We start from the raw sequence: 17,917 nt of genomic DNA, 5'->3' as shown, positions 1-17,917 counted from the left end.
CATAGAGAAAAATACCCCCAAAAAAGCAGAAGAGACCTTGGGAAGCTGAAAATCTGGTCTCTTCCCAAGACTGGGATTTGTACAATCTTTGAAGAGTTTCCCTGCCTTAATTTAGGGTTAGTCAGTTTAAAGAGAAAGACAGGATGATTGAGTGGCCCACAGCTATTTGTTCTAACCCAGCCTCTAACTTGTTCAGCCAGTCCATCACCTGGCCTGCTGGCAAGAGGAAGAACCCACAGGGCCTTTGTTTTAAGCAGCCAGATCAGGAGGGTGGCGAGGACAAAGTCGGCCATCTTGGAAGTTCACCATCTTTATTACTAATCATGCCCCCCGTCCTATCTGTTTACCTACCATGGAATATGTCTGCTAGGAATATATAAGTGAAACCTGCAAGAGAGGAGCCAATCACGAGGTTGGCAGCTGGGATATGAGCCAAGCCCTGGTAGGCTCTGATATGCTAATAAACTGCAAGTGTCCATGATTTGATGAAGAATGATACCCGGACTCAGATAGTATGTAAAGGCAAAGAATGTTTTGTTCTGCAGAAGTCCAGCAGGCTGGGGTCTCCCATTGCCAGAATTGAGAGACACCCATGGGAGCTTACAGGCCTGATTTAAACTAAAGCATATTAGGGAATTCCAGGGTAGATACCTCTATGTTAATCTGTTGGGTCCATCTCTACAGACATTCCATTACCAGGGTGTGAGGGCTGGAAACTTGCTGGGGAGGTCTGGAAACTGTTACTGAGGAAGTAGCTGAGGAAGTCTGGAAACTGTTGCCGCCCCATTGTCTTTGCTTGAGGCCAGGTGGCTGGGCCATTCCATTACCTGGGTATGAAGGCTGGAGCTTGGGTTTTTTTTTTTTTTTTCTCTTAGCAATTGACTTGTCTGGGCTTGCCTGGACTTGCTCAGTTTCTAGGCCTAGTCTCCTTAACTGCCAGTTTGAAGTCTGTCATGGAATCAGCCTAACCTTCTCAAAACCAACCCCAACATGCCATTGAGCCTAATGAACCAGCCCTAAGAGGTGAGCCCAGATGGCACAAAACTAATGCCCACTAGACGATACAAAAAAACTGGAGATGCGGAAGTGACCCAGGCACTGCACAGCCATGTTCCTCAGTCCGGCAGTTTGAGCCTCTGTGCAGATACCCACTGGCAAGGGGACTTTGGGACTGGCCACTGTAGACTGTTGAGTGTCCAGTGTCGTTGAGTTCATGCATATCTTCCTGTCAGCATTAACCCCTGGCTGAAGCTGTCAAGGACCTCCTTCCTGGTCCTTTCCCCCCAGCCTGCCACAAATGAAGTACCTCATGGCGATGCCAGTTGAGTTTGGAGGCTGCTGAAAAGTTCTAACTGGAAAATTCTCTGGTGGAACATTAGCTGTCTGATGGACCATGGCGGCTAAATGAGGTATCTGTTTATGTGAGATTGCTACAGCCTTTAGAATAGCATTGTATTGTAAAGAAACGTCTGTGTGGCTAAACTGAGCATATTTCAAAGGCAAATCTGCTGTGGACATTGGAACTGCTGGGCGCCTCACAGGCCACTGGGCATGCTCTCCACGCTAACTCTTAGTCCCTCCCCACTCTCACTTGCCCTAGGATCTACACCCACCATGCCTCCTTTTCCTCCTGGCCCTCACCCTAGCAAGAAACCCCAGAAATCAGAAAGCCAGGGCCAGGTTGCTGGCTGGACCGTGAGGAGGGTGACCCATGGAAGTCTGGGCAGGCGCCTGTGAGGAGGCCTGAGTGATCTTATCTGATGTCATCCGGGAAACCGGGTGTTCCTGCTTGGTTCTTAGCCTTATTTATTTTCTTTAGATTTTATTTATTTTTATTTATTCAGACACTCCAGAAGAGGGAGTCAGATCTCATTATGGATGGTTGTGAGCCACCATGTGGTTACTGGGATTTGAACTTCGGACCTTTGGAAGAGCAGTCGGGTGCTCTTACCCACTGAGCCATCTCACCAGCCCCTTAGCCTTGTTAATAAAAGTATTTTTTCAAGGCTACTGATAGGCTGGATAGATGGTTCAGAGGTTAGGAATACTTGGTTTAGTCTCCAGTGCCCATATAGTGGCCCACAACCATCTGTAACTCTAGTTTTAGGGGATCCAATAACTTCCTCTGACCTACTTGGGTATTAGGCGTGCACAAACTGGCAAAACATGCAAACGTAAAATAAAAATAAATCTTTCTTCCTCCTCCTCCTTTTCTTCCTCCTCCTCCTTTTCTTCCTCCTCCTTTTCTTCTTCTTCCTCCTCCTTCTCTTTCCCCTCCTCCTCCTCCTCCCCTCCTTCTCTTTCTCCTTCTCCTCCTCCTTATTTTGAGACAAGGTCTCACTATGTAGCCTTGCTGGCCTGGAACTTGCTATATAGACTAGGCTGCACTTGAACTCACAGAAATATATCTATCTCTGCTTCCCAAGGGCTGAGATTAAAGGTATGTGCCACCACACCCTGCTCAAAAATAAATAAGTCTTTAAAAAGTTAAAAATGACTAAAAGCAGCCTCCTAGCCAGCCATGGTGATACATGCACTCCTTTAATTCCAGCACTCAGGAGGCAGAGGCAGGCAAATATCTGAGTTCGAGGCCAGCCTGGTCTACAGAGTGAGTTCCAGGACAGCCAGGGCTACCCAGAGAAACCCTGTCTCAAAAACAAAACAAAAAACAAAACAAAACAAAACCAAAAAAATACAAAAAAACAAAACAAAAACAAAAGAATAACCAAAGTGTCTTGGCCTCTCCTCAGAAGTGAGACCACGTCTGATGTGTGGGATCCTGGGCTCTTACAAGATGGCCAAGGGGTAACTCTAGAGATGAAGAGAATCTTCAGGGCAGCTCCCCGCAATCTGGGGTGGTAGCTGCCATCAGAGGCTTCCATAGGCCTTATCAGTGAGGTCAACTTTCCTGCCCAGAGAGTCAGTCTACCTGAGGCTTTTAGGTAATTATCTTTTCCCAGACTGTCAGGGAAAGCATTCTTAGGCTTAGTATCCAAAAACAAACAAACAAACAAACAAACAAACAAACAAAGCAGAGGAAGGGTTATGATTTTCTGAGTTAGTACTCAGAAAAGTAGGCAGGTTCTATGTGGTAGCACAAGAAATTTGACTTCTGGAAAGGACATTGTCTCATTTTTTTTTTTTTTTTTTTTTTTTTTTTGGTTTTTCGAGACAGGGTTTCTCTGTGTAGCCCTGGCTGTCCTGGCACTCACTTTGTAGACCAGGCTGGCCTCGAACTCAGAAATCCGCCTGCCTCTGCCTCCCGAGTGCTGGGATTAAAGGCGTGCGCCACCACGCCCGGCTGGACATTGTCTCATGAAGGGGCGAGCTCTCCTCTAGCTCCTTGGCATGGCCTTAAGTGAATCCGCCTTCTTGACCAGTGGGTTCCCGGCCAGGTGACTGACAGCCCAGCTGGATTGACTCGCTCCGATTCAGTGTGTGTTTGCATGTGTGCTCATGTGGAAGTGGGAGGGTGACTTGCTGGAGTCAGCTTTTCCCTTCTACCTTGTGGATCCAAAGGATCAAACCCAGCAGCAAATCTCCCAAATCCCTTTTTTCTTTCTGAGACAGGGTGTCTTAGTATTCTGTCGCTGTGAAGAGATAGCATGACTGAAGCAACTCTTAGTTTTTTTGTTTTTTTTTTTTTATTCATTTAATTGGAGCTGTGCTTAACAGTTTCAGGGGGTTAGTTCATGATGACCATAGCAGGAAGCAGATACAGCAGGGTGCTGGAGCAATAGCTGATCGGCAGGCAATGGGCAGAGAGAGACACTGGACATGGTATGGGCTTATGAAAAACTCACATCCACTCCCATTGATAGACCTCTTCCAACAAGGCCTGCTGGAATTGGTCTGCTGCTGCTATGCATTCAAATGCTATAGACTGTATTCCAAGATATGATTGTCCCAGAACGGGTGAATTCCCATTCTCGAATATAACAGCTTTTGTTGTGCAAACCTTCCCTGGGTTGGGCAGAAAAAGTGGGAGGAGCAAAGATTGCAGGGCTTGGTGTCTGAGGTAGGGACCAGGAGGAGAGGAGGAAGGACACTGACCATGGGCACAGGGCCATAAGGACAAGCCTGAAGGAGTGGGAGCTGCCCAGGTAGAACACGACACCGAGGGCTGCTCTCTGCCCTGCTCGGATGCTTTTAAAGCTTATTATAAATCTAGGGCTGAGATGGCTCAGCGGGTAAGAGCACCTGACTGCTCTTCCAAAGGTCCAGAGTTCAAATCCCATCAACCACATGGTGGCTCACAACCATCTGTAACGAGATCTGGCGCCCTCTTCTGGAGTGTCTGAAGACAGCTACAGTGTACTTACATATCTTTTTTTTTTTTTTTTAAAAGATTTATTTATTCATTACATGTAAGTACACTGCAGCTGTCTTCAGACACACCAGAAGAGGGAGTCAGATCTTGTTAAGGATGGTTGTGAGCCACCATGTGGTTGCTGGGATTTGAACAAGGACCTTTGGAAGAGCAGTCGGGTGCTCTTACCTGCTGAGCCATCTCACCAGCCCCCATAAATAAATCTTTAAAAAAAATAAATAAAAATAAAAAAAAAATAAATAAATCTAGGGCTGGAGAGATGGCTCAGTAGGTAAGAGCACTGACTGCTCTTCCAAAGGTCCTGAGTCCAAATCCCAGCAACCACATGGTGGCTCACAACCATCAGTAATGAGATCTGATGCCCTCTTCTGGAACGTCTGAAGACAGCTACAGTGTACTTACATATAATAAAGAAATAAATCTTAAAAAAAAAAAAAATCTAAAGGTTCCTGTGTCTTATATTTGGCAACTAAATGATCTGAAGTGGGGTTCCTAAATAAATAAATATTTAAAGACAACAAGGGGGTGTGATAACCTCCAGAATAAGAATAACCACAATAAGGCCACACCTCCTCAGCCTAGTGAGCATGCATTCAAAAATATGAGCCTATGGGAGACCACTCATATTCCAACCACCAATTACTGGAGAAAGAAAGAGAGAGAGACTAGAAATGGTTTGGCAAACCTCAAAGCCCACCCCCAGTGGCCCACCTCCTCTAACAAGGCCACACCTCCTAATCCTTCCCAAACCATTCCATTTCCCAGGAATTAAGCATTCAAACTTATGTGCCTATAGGGGCCCTATGTGTCTATAGGGGCCATTCTCCTTCAAACCACCACACAGGGTGTTGTTAGTCAGGGTTTTCTAGAAGAGCTGTATTTATACACTGAGTATCTATCTATCTATCTATCTATCTATCTATCTATCATCTATCTAATAGCTATTTATTGTTTATCTATCCCCTATTATCTATCATCTGTCTATTATCTATCATCTATTTATCATTTATATATCTATTATCTAACATCTATTTTCTATCTATCTATCTATCTATCTATCTATCTATCTATCTATCTATCAAGGGCAAATTAGTGATAGGATAAAAATTGTGAGCAAAGGGTGATAGCCCGTGTCAAGATGGACCACTGAGAAATGATTCCACGCAACACATCTGATGTAAGAGGTTTACTGGGGAAGGGAGAGTGAAAGGCGTCTCAGAGTGGGAGAGAGATGGAGGCTGACAGGCATGGAGACAGAGAAAGGGATTGGAAAAGAGGGCTCTAGAGACAGGGAATGAGGGCAGAAAGAGAAGCACGGAAGGAGGCCGTGAGAGGGACATGAGGACATAGAGTGATATCTGGGGTGGCTGGGGGCCCTTTATGCAGCACATGTCTGCCTCACCTGGTGGTAACAGGTGATCATGTAAGCTGTTGCCAGGTCCTGAGAGCAGGCCAGCAGGATGCCTGGCTACTAATGAAAGGGTCCAAAGATTGCTGAAGGAAGACCCCAGACTCAGAGAGGTTAAGACTGTTTATTCTGCAGAAACATCCAATGTGTATGGGTCAACCATTCTTCAAAATGGCCACCGCAGACAAAGGCGAGCAAGGCCTTCTTATAGGAAAACAGGGGAAACTCCCTAGAAGGATCAGATAATTTAAAATTTCATTGGTGTGTGCTGGGGGCGGGGGGTGTCATATGTTGTCAGTAGTCTGCATTCCTGTATCATGACCATTTAACCATAGGATGAAATAGGGCTGCCCAGCACGGATGACCCATTCTGAGATATTTCCTCTTTTTTTGGTTACCTCCAGGCTGTTTTTGGGGAGGGGGTTTTATGACCTTGTTTATGGTCTGTTCCTGGAGATTTTGCCTATGGCCTTCTTTTCGAAATCAGACCTGGTCCTTAAATGGAGACAAATAGGGCTTATGTTGTTCCTTCACTAACAATTAGAATGGCTTACAAGCTGTGGTCCAGCTAGTCCAACAATGTCTGTCTACCAAAGGCCAAGAATCCAGTAGTTGTTCAGTCCGTGAGGCTGGTAGTGTCAGCTGGTCTTCAGTATCTGCCAGAATCCCAAAGTTGGCTCTAATGCCAGTGAAGAAATGGACTTGCCAGCAAGAGCAAAAAGCAAGTAGACAAAGAGAGCAATGCCTTCTATGTCCTTTATATAGGCTGCAAACAGACAGATGGCGTGGTCCAGATCAAAGGTGGATCTTCTCACCTCAGTGTTTGGTTTCAAACCCAGGGACAGGGACTGAGATGCATATTTACCATACCAAACCAGACCTGGTTTCCCAGTTCTCCCAGCATCCTTGGGTCCTGACCTGGCACACCCTACCCCCAGTCCTGAGCTTTCCAGCCCACAGACTGGGCTGCCCTTCCCCCAGAGGCTCTTCTCTATAGAATCCAGATACTTTGATCTCTTTCTCTCTTTCTCTCCCTCTCTCTGTCCACACACTCTTTCTCTTTCCCCTCCTGCCTTTCTCTCTCCTCATGGCAATAAACCTGCCTTTGTATATATGTTTTGTATATGTTAATCTGGCTTGAATTGGCTCATTTTACCAGCAGAGAAATAATGTGTCACTTTGAGGATCCAGAATAAAAGTGGGTCTTCCCACTTCAAGAGACGTAATTAGGGCTGGAGAGATGACCCAGCGTTTAAGGGCACTGACTGCTTTTCCAAAGGTCCTGAGTTCAATTTCCAGCAATCATCTGTAACAGGATCTGATACCCTCTTCTGGTGTGTCTGAAGACAGTGCTAGTGTACTCATATACATCTAAAAAATAAAAATAAAGACGTAATTAAGAAAAAAAAATCTCTCACAGACCACTTGAGTTTTAGTTAATTCCAGATGTGATCAAGTTGACCACCAAGAATAGCCATCACACAAGCTAGTCTGAAGCTCACTATGTAAACCAGGCTGTCCTTGGCCTCACAGAGATCTGTCTCCTACCTGCCTCAAGTGTGCTGGGGTTAAGGGAGTGTGCCGCCATGCTAGCTCTGCCTGAGGTAACTCTTAGGAAAGGAAACAATGGGTAATGTTCTACTCTTTGGAGCAGATCAGAATGTTGTCCCCACCCCAGGTCAGAGGTCTTCTATTCTTTTGAGCATTAGGCTTAAGGAACAGTGACAAAGTGGATGTTTATCTTCCTAGTGTTGCCTGAGAAACAGGAGGTGGTGTCCAAAGCTGACCATTCTCAGCGGTCTCTAAGGCTACACTATCCTAAAGACATCATGGGGGGCTAAGGGGGAGCTAGTGTCATGGCCCACGCATGCAAGGGGACATTTTTCCAAGCCTTGTAATGCACATGTCCTGGTCAGGTTTGGGCTGTATGAAGCTGTGATTGAAGAAGTGGGGGTAGGGGCTCCCTTTCTGCCACCCGCGGAGAGCTGGGAGGAGCTGCGGAGGCCCGACAGGTCAAACCACTTTGAGAACTGCAGTGTAGAAACCTGGAGAGGAGTGGACCAAAAAGCAGAGGAAAGGCGGGAGCTGGACGGGGAACTGCACTCAGGACGGCCATGAGGCTGCTGCCCAGCTGGAGAGCCATGCTGCCCACTCGCCCCTTGCCTGGCCTGTGCCCCTGTATCCCAGCTCAGCCATGGGCACAGCAACTCACAAGTAGGTAGCCTCTGGGGTGGTTGGGACTATCCTAACCCGACTGCCTCTGCTAACAGTCAGGCTGTAGCCCAGGCTAGAAAGGAAAAGAGCAGACAGACTGAACACGGGTGAAGTGCTCAGAAGGGTCTCATGTGATTGATTGATTATTTTTTTACCCTTTTGAAATGGGTGTGAGGTGTGTGTGTGTGTGTGTGTGTTTGCTTGTTTTGATTTTATAATCTGAGTATATATTTTTTTTTAAAGAGACATTTATTTTATGTATATGAGCACACTGTAGCTGTATTGAGACACAACCGAAGAAGGCATCAGATCCCATTACAGATGGTTGTGAGCCACCATGCGGTTGCTGAAAAGTGAACTCATGACCTCTGGAAGAACAGTCAGTGCTCTTAACCGCCAAGCCATCTCTCCAGCCCCTGAGGGTCTTACTATATAGCTTTGGCCTGGAACGCATTCTGTAGACCAGGCTGGCCTCAAAATAATAGAAATTTGCCTGCCTCTGCCTCTTGGGTGCTGGATTTTAAAGGCATGAGCTACCAAGATAGGGTCTTATGCAGCCAAGGCATTTGGAGGCAGTCTTGAACACCCGATCCCTTGCCTGCATCTCCCTTTTCAGGATCACAGGCATGCAGGCATGTGTCATCATACCTAGCTTATGTTAGTTTATACAGTTAATAAATTGTATTCAGTGTGTGCGCTCTAGCATGCATAATGATGTGTGTGTGTGTGTGTAGCGGGGCAGGTGGCAACTTGTGAGAGTCAATTCTCTTCTAGCATGTGGGTCATGGGGAGAAGACAGAACTCAGATCATCAGGCTCGGCAGCAAGTGCCTTTTCCTGCTGAGCTATCTTGCCAGCCCCTAGTTTGCATGTGTGTGTGTGTGTGTGTGTGTGTGTGTGTGCGCGTCTGACTGCCTGTCTGTCTGCCTTCGTTTGTGTCTGTGTTGGTTGAGTTTGGGTGTTTTGCCAGAGGGTTCTATGTGGCAGTCAGAAGACGAACTATGGATGGCAGCTCTCGTCCTCCTGCCCCAGAGGTCAAGGCAGGTTACTGGGCTTGGAGGTCTCTACCTTTACCTGAGGAGCCCAGCTAGCCCTTCCCTGTTACTTTTCAGATAGAGTTTTGCTATGCTGTGTATTCTTTTTAAGTGCATAGTCCAGGGTGGCCTAGATGGAAATCATTAGGTAGGCTGGGCTGGGCTTGAACTCCCTGGGATCCGCCTGCCTCAGTCTCCTGAGTACAGGGATAACAGGCATTAGCCACTAGACACAACAAAAGTCTTAATGCTTCTGCAACAAGAGGCCCCTTCTCATTTTCACAGGGTCCCCCAAGCTGAGTAGTTCTTCCTGACTAAGATGCTCATCCTGACACAGGGGCAGAGGCCTGTCTGTGGATACCTCAGGAGTCCTATGTGCTGAAGGATGGCAGGGAGGGGCGCCAAAACCAACCTGAATTTAACCTTGGTTTCCTGAATTGAACCTCACTTCCTGTCTGACCTTGGTCATAACACTACTAAGCCTTTTTCTTTCAGCAGTGAAAGAGTTAACATATGCAACCCCAGAGGGTCCATGTGACAGTGCATATACAAACTCAGGTAATGGCATTTGATCCTCTCCCTGAAGAGCAGCGATGGTGATAAGATAACCTTCCATTAATAAGTGCAGAGGGTTTGGAGAGCGGGGGATGAGTCATGTCCTCTCCCTCTCCTCACATGTCATCCCCTGACTGTCCCCTCTTCACCCTGTAGACTCTGGCCCTCACTAGGGAAACAAGAACAGGCCTTGTGCCAGGCTGGGATGCGGGTAGCATAGAAGAAACTCAGCAGATAAACGTGCCCCTTGCTTGGGTGGCCTTTACCACCAGAGACAGAGTTAATACCTCACCTCTGTCCGGTCCCCTTTCGCAATCTGGAGCTATGGACCTGGTTACAGATTGACTTCGAACAATGTCTGATGAGTGGAGTAAAGTCCTCCTTGGCCTTGGGAAAGCCCTCTTCTTTTCTCCTCAGAGGTTTCTCAAACTTGTGCCTCAGAGATGAAAACTCCGGAGGACCCCGGGAGCCCAAAGCAGGTGCTGGGGGAATAGCGGAGCTGTGACCTGGGCGAGGGGCACGGCGGGTGGGGGCTGGGGCTGGACTGGCCTTTCTGGGAAGGCAGAGACAACATTGCCAAATGGCAAAAAGTGACAGTCCTGAGCCTCGAGTGGCACTCGGGGAACGGAGTGGAGGGAAGGGGTGAGGGAACCTTAGGTTTAGGGGCTGGCTGACTTGGGCTTAGAGGTCAGTAGGGGCTGGGCCTTCTCACCTTGTGGCACCTTCAGGAACCTCTAGGAGATAGAGGTGGGCCAGGAGGGGGCTTTTTCACAGTCTAGACCTGCCCAGTCTGATCCCACTCTGGTCTGATACCTTCCCCGTCTTTTGACTTAGGGGCCTCGCTAGAAAGCCCTTAAGGGCTCTGGAAGCCAGGACACTGCTTTCATCCCCACAGCAGGGCGTGGGAAGTGGGAAGGACCACTGGGAACCAGCTGGGGAGGGTAGCTGCTGCTGCATCCTGCCCTCACCGAGTTGCTGGGAGACGGCTGTAGCTCCCTTAGTCCAGGCAGCGTGGGCTTTGCGGGTTGGTTCATCGCTCTGCCCTGAGCGGCCGTGACTCCCTACTTCCCTGAGCAGAATGAGGTCGTGGATTCAGCAGGGACTTCCACCAGGGACCGGCAGGCACCTTTGCCCACGGAGCCCAAGTTTGACATGTTGTACAAAATTGAGGACGTGCCACCATGGTACCTGTGCATCCTGCTGGGCTTCCAGGTGGGTTTTCACAAGACCTCCCCAGCTCTACATGAGGTACTCCCCTGGGATCCCGAACCGCCTCTGATCAGGAAGGTCATTTCAGGCTAGAGAAAGAGACAAGGTCAGCACAGTCACTGTCACCAAACAGCTGTGCCAAAGAAGGTTAAGTGGCCTGGGAGAATTGTGGGTAGTATTTGACAACAGGAACGGTAGGGTTAACCTGGGGGAGACTGGGCTCCGAGTGGTGGGCGAGCAGTAGCTCTCTGGGACTCCCTTGTCAGGTGGTGGGTAATGTCATTGCAAGTAAGCACCCTGTCAGTATGGTCCAGGTTCAGGACACAGACCCGGGTGCCCATGGCCATGTGAGTGCTATGGGGTCAACTCTCGACCGTCTCTCACCCCAGCATTACCTGACGTGCTTCAGTGGCACCATCGCTGTGCCCTTCCTCCTGGCTGAGGCTCTGTGTGTGGGCCGTGACCAGCACATGGTCAGTCAGCTCATTGGTACCATCTTCACCTGCGTGGGTATCACCACCCTCATCCAGACTACAGTGGGCATCCGGTGAGCGGCCCCTCCCCGGCTCCCAAGCACACACACTCGCATGCTTGCACACGGCAGGACAGGTGGGCTGTGACCAGCTGGCTTCTACCCTGTCTGTCGGCCCTGTCTGCCTGCCTAGCCCTAGGGCTAGGTAGCTGGGTTCCTAGGAGCCCTGCGGTTCCCTCCTCTCACTCTGCCCCAAAGGTTTAGAAGGACTGCTTCCCTGCCCACTGTCCATTCTTGTGAGCAGGTTTTTTCAGCATCCATACGTAGACTTGGGGATTCCTAGGCTTGAATGAACAAGTCTGTTGGGTTCAGTGGTGGTGGCTGGGAACAGTCACAGGCAGCCCTCAGATTCAGAAATGTAGCAGCCTGCTTTTGAGCACATGTCTCTTCTTGGCACTGAGATGGGGGAGCTGAAGGCAAGGTGCAGGGTTTGAGCTGGAGGATCCCTGAAAATGTGGGGGCAGGACTCGATGTGGTTCTTAGGGACTTCCCTTTCTCTATCCCTTTTCCTCAACCCACTCCACCACTGCTATGTGTCCCACCTTCCAGGCTGCCGCTGTTCCAGGCCAGTGCCTTTGCCTTTCTGGTTCCAGCCAAGTCAATCCTGGCCTTGGAGAGGTGGAAGTGTCCTTCAGAAGGTGGGTTCAGTTTGCCTGTATGCACTGGTGGGGAGGTCGTAGAGGTCTGGGCAGCTTCCCAGAGTCTAGGCACCAGGGTGTGTTTGTTCATGGCAGTGTGTTCTCTCCGTCTGTCTCCAGAGGAGATCTACGGTAACTGGAGTATGCCTCTGAACACCTCCCATATCTGGCATCCTCGGATCCGAGAGGTGGGTGAAGAGATTGGGTTTGAAGGAAGAGCTGGAAGGGCAGGCCACTGCTAAGTTGTATGCAAGAAGGTGGCTGAGGAACTTACATATTGATAATGCCAGGTCAAAGTGACTATAGCTCATTTTGCCTTTTTAGGTCCAGGGTGCAATCATGGTGTCCAGCGTGGTAGAGGTGGTGATTGGGCTGATGGGGCTGCCTGGGGCCCTGCTCAGCTACATTGGGCCTCTCACTGTCACCCCCACTGTCTCCCTTATCGGGCTCTCTGTTTTCCAAGCTGCTGGTGACCGAGCTGGCTCTCATTGGGGCATTTCAGCTTGGTGAGCAGGCAACAGGACTATTTTTGCCTAGTCCTAGGCGCTACCCCACATCCCCTTCATTCCTATCCTCTCATCTGTTTCTGGGCCCCAACCTGGCCCACCAGCTATTTTCTTCTTGTGTCTCTGCCTCCAGCTCCATTCTACTGATAATCCTGTTCTCCCAGTATCTACGCAACCTCACCTTCCTGCTGCCTGTTTACCGATGGGGCAAGGGACTCACTCTCTTCCGCGTCCAGATCTTTAAGATGTTTCCGGTGAGGAGCTCGCAGGTGCTGCGAAAAAGGGACCTGAGCCAGGGAAGGTTGGGGCCGGGGGGGGGGGGGGGGGTGGGGGGGTGGGGTGGAGTTCCCGCCAGAAGCTAGGAGTCAGCCAGGGCTCTGGGGCTAACGCAGAAGCAGGCCACTCTGCACCAAGGTCTCCAGTGCCTGCAGTGCCCTGTCACCCCATCACCCCACCTACTCCAGATTGTGCTGGCCATCATGACCGTGTGGCTGCTCTGCTACGTGTTGACCCTGACAGATGTGCTGCCCGCAGACCCCACAGTCTATGGCTTCCAGGCTCGAACTGATGCCCGAGGGGACATCATGGCTATCTCTCCCTGGATCCGAATCCCCTACCCATGTAAGCAAGTCTGCTTGGTCCCTTCTGCTTCTAACTGAAATTCCTAAGAGACTCCTGATGACTCTGGGTTCAGCTGACAACATCCATCGCATCAGCCCTGTTTGTGGATGCCCCTGAGGGGTGGTTTGCATCTCAGTCTTGTTCTGGGCTGGTGTATCAGTGAGACTCCCCGCCAGCTCCTTTCCCTTTCTTTTTTGTAAATTTTATTTATATATTCTTTTTTTTTTTTTTTTTTTTTAATGTAGGAGTTCTCTGTCTGCATGTACACCTACATGCCAGAAGAGGGCATCAGGTTCCTTTATAGACGGCCATGAGCCAGCATATGGTTGCTGGGAATTGAACTCAGGACCATATGGAAACACCACCAGTGTTCTCAACTGCTGAGCCCTCCCTCCAGCAGCACCCCACCCCTTCAAATGACCCCATCTATTCCCAAGCCATTACAGCCTCCTCAAGAACCTATCATGTTCCCTCCAACAGGTCAGTGGGGCCTACCCACAGTGACTGTGGCTGCAGTTCTGGGGATGTTCAGTGCCACACTGGCGGGCATCATTGAGTCCATCGGTGATTACTATGCCTGTGCCCGGTTGGCTGGAGCACCACCCCCTCCAGTACATGCCATCAACAGGTATGCCCACCTCAATGCCTGATCCCAAGGAGCTACTATGACAGCAAGTGTGTGGACAGGACTGGGTCCCACACTTAGGAGGCTTAGGCATGAAAGTCACCCTCACCTCTAGCCCTCATTTCCCTGGAGCCTGGAATGGAGCTTACTTGTTCTGTAAATGCTCGGAACCACTGAGGATGCCAGTCCTGAGGAAACCAGTTACTGACAACTATCTGTGCACCCAGTTCGTGCAAACTTGTATTCAATGGCTAACCATTCTGTGAGGTCGGGCCCCTCATCATCTTCCTGGTACAGAGGGGGGACTAAAGCTCAGAATTGCCCCAGGGAGTAAGCAGTGGAGCACTGAGTGCTGGTACTGACACCTGGCTTCCAGGCTCTAGATGGTACCAGTCTGTCTGTACAGCTTTAGAGGGGTATGTAGCGGATGGACGAAGGTGATGATAGACTGGTGAAGGGGAGGGGCCAACGCCCCACTCACCATTTCTTTACAGGGGAATTTTCACTGAAGGCATCTGCTGCATTATCGCTGGGCTACTGGGCACAGGCAACGGGTCCACCTCATCCAGTCCCAACATTGGGGTCCTAGGGATTACCAAGGTGCCACAAGCCACTTGCCAGAGCACTGCAGTCCTGTTCATGTGTTACAGGCCCTGTTCTAAGCCATCTTGGCTTTGGCCTAGCCCCATCCCGTCTTTGAGAGCATCCCACCTTTATCCTACCCCCTCCTAATGCTGGAGTCCATTTATTCGCCTAATACCCTGCCCCCTGGAACTAGCCCTGCCTCTGGGCCTACCCAGCCCTTGGCTTCCTGCAGGTGGGCAGCCGAAGAGTCGTGCAGTATGGTGCAGGTATCATGCTAATCCTGGGTGCCATTGGCAAATTCACAGCTCTCTTCGCCTCACTGCCAGACCCCATCCTGGGAGGAATGTTCTGCACTCTTTTTGGTGAGTGTCTGAGGCCTCCCCAGGGGGTGTGGCAGGACCTGGTCTGGCCAGGCCCAGCCTCCAGCAGTTCTGCTGTGGCAGGTATGATCACCGCGGTGGGACTGTCCAATCTGCAGTTTGTCGACATGAACTCCTCCCGCAACCTCTTCGTATTGGGATTCTCCATGTTCTTTGGCCTCACACTACCCAACTACCTGGATTCCAACCCAGGTGCTATCAACACAGGTACCTTGTATTCTCTGCTATCTCCAGAGATGAGGGAATGGGGGTTGGAAACCAGTCCAGTGACAGCACTTCCCTAGCACCCTCAGTGAGGCTGAGATTATAAGCAAGAACCTACCTGTTGAGTTTTTTAATATGCTCATTTAATTTTCCTAATAGTCCCACGAGATTCTATTATTACCTCTGTTTTCCAGAGGCCATGAGTTCACAGAGGCTAAGTGACTTGTCCTAAGTCAACAACTAACAGCTGTCAGAAGTTTCTCCCCAAAGATGGGAGAGAGAGAGGTACAGACAGGCTTGAAGGTCAGGCTTTGGAATATTCCAGAGCCATGACAGTTTGTAAGAAGTCAGGGGACCACACAGGTAGTAAGTCCCTTGAGCTCTGCATTCCAGTATAGGCCACTAGCCCACTGGCCCCTGACTTATTCCACAGGCATTCCTGAAGTGGATCAGATCCTAACTGTGCTGCTGACCACAGAGATGTTTGTTGGCGGATGTCTTGCTTTCATACTGGACAACACAGTGCCAGGTACTGCAATGGTCAGCTCTGGGAGGGAAGCAAGAGAGCCAGGCTATACTATCATTAATGTATATGCTCATGATGGTTTGGTTCCTGAGATGTGGCCAGGCAGGCCTGATGCAGGCCAGAGTGCAGTAGAAATGGGCTGCTGGAGTGTCCGCTGGCTGGTGGAGGACACTGAGGCACACAGCCTATCTCCTAGGTCTTGAAAAGGATGAGGTCAAGAGAGCCCTCTGGTTTTGGGAGTCCTTGCCTCACCAACTCTTTAGCACCACCAGGCTGAGAATACCTTTATCTTCACAGAGCTGGATAGGTAAAAATGCAGCATTGGTTTGTGGGAGAAATCTATCAAGAATGGGAGCAGCCTGCTGTACAAATAGAAGAGCCTCCCAAATGAACCTTGGATGCCCAGGTTTTGTTTTGTTTTTTTTTTTTTTTTTGCAAGGATTGTGGAAATGTGACAGTCCAGTATGCATATGCTCAGTATATATATTTTAAAAACTGATAGCCGGGACTGGAGAGTAATGGCTTGGCGGTTAAGAACACTGACTGCTCTTCCAAAGGTCCAGAGTTCAAATCCCAGCAACCACATGGTGGCTCACAACCATCCGTAAATGAGATCTGACGCCCTCTTCTGGTACATCTGAAGACAGTTACAGTGTACTTAGAAATAATAATGAATAAATCTTAAAAAACAAAACAAAACAAAACCCTGATAGCCATCAGATGTGAGTCAGTAGAAGAGTGACTCATATCATCCTTAAACCTGACAAGCAAAGTTGTTGCCCAGTTCTGAGGTGCTATAAAGTAACAAAAAAGTGACCCACAAAGTCGTAACATTTAACTGCCAATCTGAAATAGCATGTATCCTAGCCATCATACTACAATGCCTCTGCAGATGGGTTTGGGGAAACTGGGTGGGCAAAACTCAATGAAAAGAACAGTCATTAACCACGTCTGAGACATGGCAAGTTCAGACTGACTTGAACCTCTCATTCTCTTGTCTTTATCTGCTCAGTGCTGACATTATAGCTGCCTCACACCTCAGAGAAGAGTCAAATGCAGTTTGGGACAAGCTGGTGGAATTTACCAGCTTGGCCCTGAGCCACATTGAGGAGGATGCGCAGAACTATTGACCACATGCCAATAGCTCTTCCCTTTCTACCCTGGCCACCTGATTCCTGGTCCTGTTCGAACATCTCCAGGCAGCCTCTTCTGATGTTTCTTGCCCTCCTTGATGAGAGCTTGTGTCTCATTTAGCTGCAGCAATCTGGGCTACTCTTAGCTCTGGCTGCCCTCCCGCTAGGTGAATGATTTCAGTCTTTGTCAGCTCCAGCTGAAAACCCACAATCTCTAGGACTCCTCTCCAGAGGTCCATCCCTACCCCATCAAAGGTCTCTTGCTTAGCTTGGCTTTCATTCATGCTATAAAAATGCTTTATGCCCTAAATTTAGAACTGTAATAATGAATCCTAACACTGATAAAGTATTTCAAGGTCTATGTCCTCAGGCAGGCGGGTAACTCAGCAGGAAAAGGCACTTGCTGAACCTGATCAGAGTTCAATGCCCAGGGCCCACATGATGGAACAAGAGAACCTACTTCCTGTGCCTATCCTAAGACCTCCTCACTCTCATAGTTCCATAAATTCTAGATAAACAATAAATGTGATAGAAAATGTAAAAACATGTACCTTACTCAGAGGTACAGCCTGGACACTATTTAGGTCCCACGAAGCAACCACACATTAGCCCCATATTCAGGCAGTGTAAAATGACTTAGCTTGTTTCTTCACCTTAAAATTTTGTGCCTATGCACCTCCCAGGGGTGTTCAGAAATAATGAAATGATTTAGCACAGGACTTGATACTACAGCTAAGCAGTATTAATCTTTTCAGGTTTCGCAGAGCTCTGGCAGGTAAGGCATGCAGAGTGGTAGAGTGCTTATCCAGCAGGCAAAACTGCCCTGGGCTCCCTTCTGACTAGGCAAATTCATACTTGATTCTAGAAATATGCCTTAGGACTGGCTATGTGCAGGAAAGGTATTTTATTCTCCTAGATGACCTCACTGTCCTCTTGCAGGGAGCCCAGAGGAAAGAGGCCTGATACAGTGGAAAGCTGGAGCCCATGCCAACAGTGAGACGTCAGCCAGTCTCAAGAGCTACGATTTCCCCTTTGGGATGGGATTGGTAAAAAGGACCACCTTTTTCAGATACATCCCCATCTGCCCAGTCTTCAGAGGATTTTCTAAAAAGACACAAAATCAGCCTCCAGTTCTAGAAGACACTCCAGACAATATAGAAACTGGGTCTGTGTGTACCAAGGTCTGAAGCCACCTCAATGAAAGGTAGGATGTGATATGGTTCTTGTGGGAGGTTGAATAATCAAACATCTGTTTAAACAAAAAGAAAAAAAAAATCAAACTAGCAGTTTTGTAATCAGTTACAAGTTTCTTCAAGGGGAGATTAGGCAGGGTAAAAAGTCCTTTGGATCTGGGTAGAATTTCTTAGCCATGTTACAGTGAGAGCCACAGATGGTCACAAGTAAGCGGGATTATCAAT

General features: G+C 48.9%; 1 protein-coding gene across 4 annotated transcripts in view; it reads left to right on the top strand.

The window, feature by feature from the left end:
- Positions 1–7,744: 7,744 nt before the first annotated feature.
- Positions 7,745–17,917, top strand: part of Slc23a1 (solute carrier family 23 member 1) — a 14,751-nt gene continuing 4,578 nt past the window's right edge. The window contains exons 1-16 of one of the 4 annotated variants that reach the window (XR_015046076.1): positions 7,745–7,952; positions 9,481–9,543; positions 9,958–10,019; positions 10,618–10,752; positions 11,139–11,296; positions 11,831–11,919; positions 12,040–12,107; positions 12,244–12,425; positions 12,559–12,679; positions 12,890–13,046; positions 13,527–13,674; positions 14,166–14,271; positions 14,489–14,618; positions 14,700–14,843; positions 15,274–15,369; positions 17,439–17,703. Coding sequence is in view for 3 of the 4 variants with exons in the window: in XM_021150228.3 (XP_021005887.2) it covers positions 7,853–7,952; positions 9,481–9,543; positions 9,958–10,019; positions 10,618–10,752; positions 11,139–11,296; positions 11,831–11,919; positions 12,040–12,107; positions 12,244–12,425; positions 12,559–12,679; positions 12,890–13,046; positions 13,527–13,674; positions 14,166–14,271; positions 14,489–14,618; positions 14,700–14,843; positions 15,274–15,369; positions 17,439–17,686 (2,007 nt within the window). In the remaining variant the exon portion in view is untranslated. The remainder of the gene's footprint in view (positions 7,953–9,480; positions 9,544–9,957; positions 10,020–10,617; positions 10,753–11,138; positions 11,297–11,830; positions 11,920–12,039; positions 12,108–12,243; positions 12,426–12,558; positions 12,680–12,889; positions 13,047–13,526; positions 13,675–14,165; positions 14,272–14,488; positions 14,619–14,699; positions 14,844–15,273; positions 15,370–17,438; positions 17,704–17,917) is intronic. The other 3 variants (XM_085833603.1, XM_021150228.3, XM_085833604.1) reach the window with 3 other exon arrangements.

This window comes from Mus caroli, unplaced genomic scaffold, assembly GCF_978045245.1.
Source record: "Mus caroli unplaced genomic scaffold, Mus_caroli_1 scaffold_19, whole genome shotgun sequence".
In the NCBI taxonomy this organism is placed as follows: Eukaryota; Metazoa; Chordata; class Mammalia; order Rodentia; family Muridae; genus Mus; species Mus caroli.
Note: the sequence above shows the minus strand (reverse complement) of the source record. Positions and strands in the feature narration are given on the sequence as shown.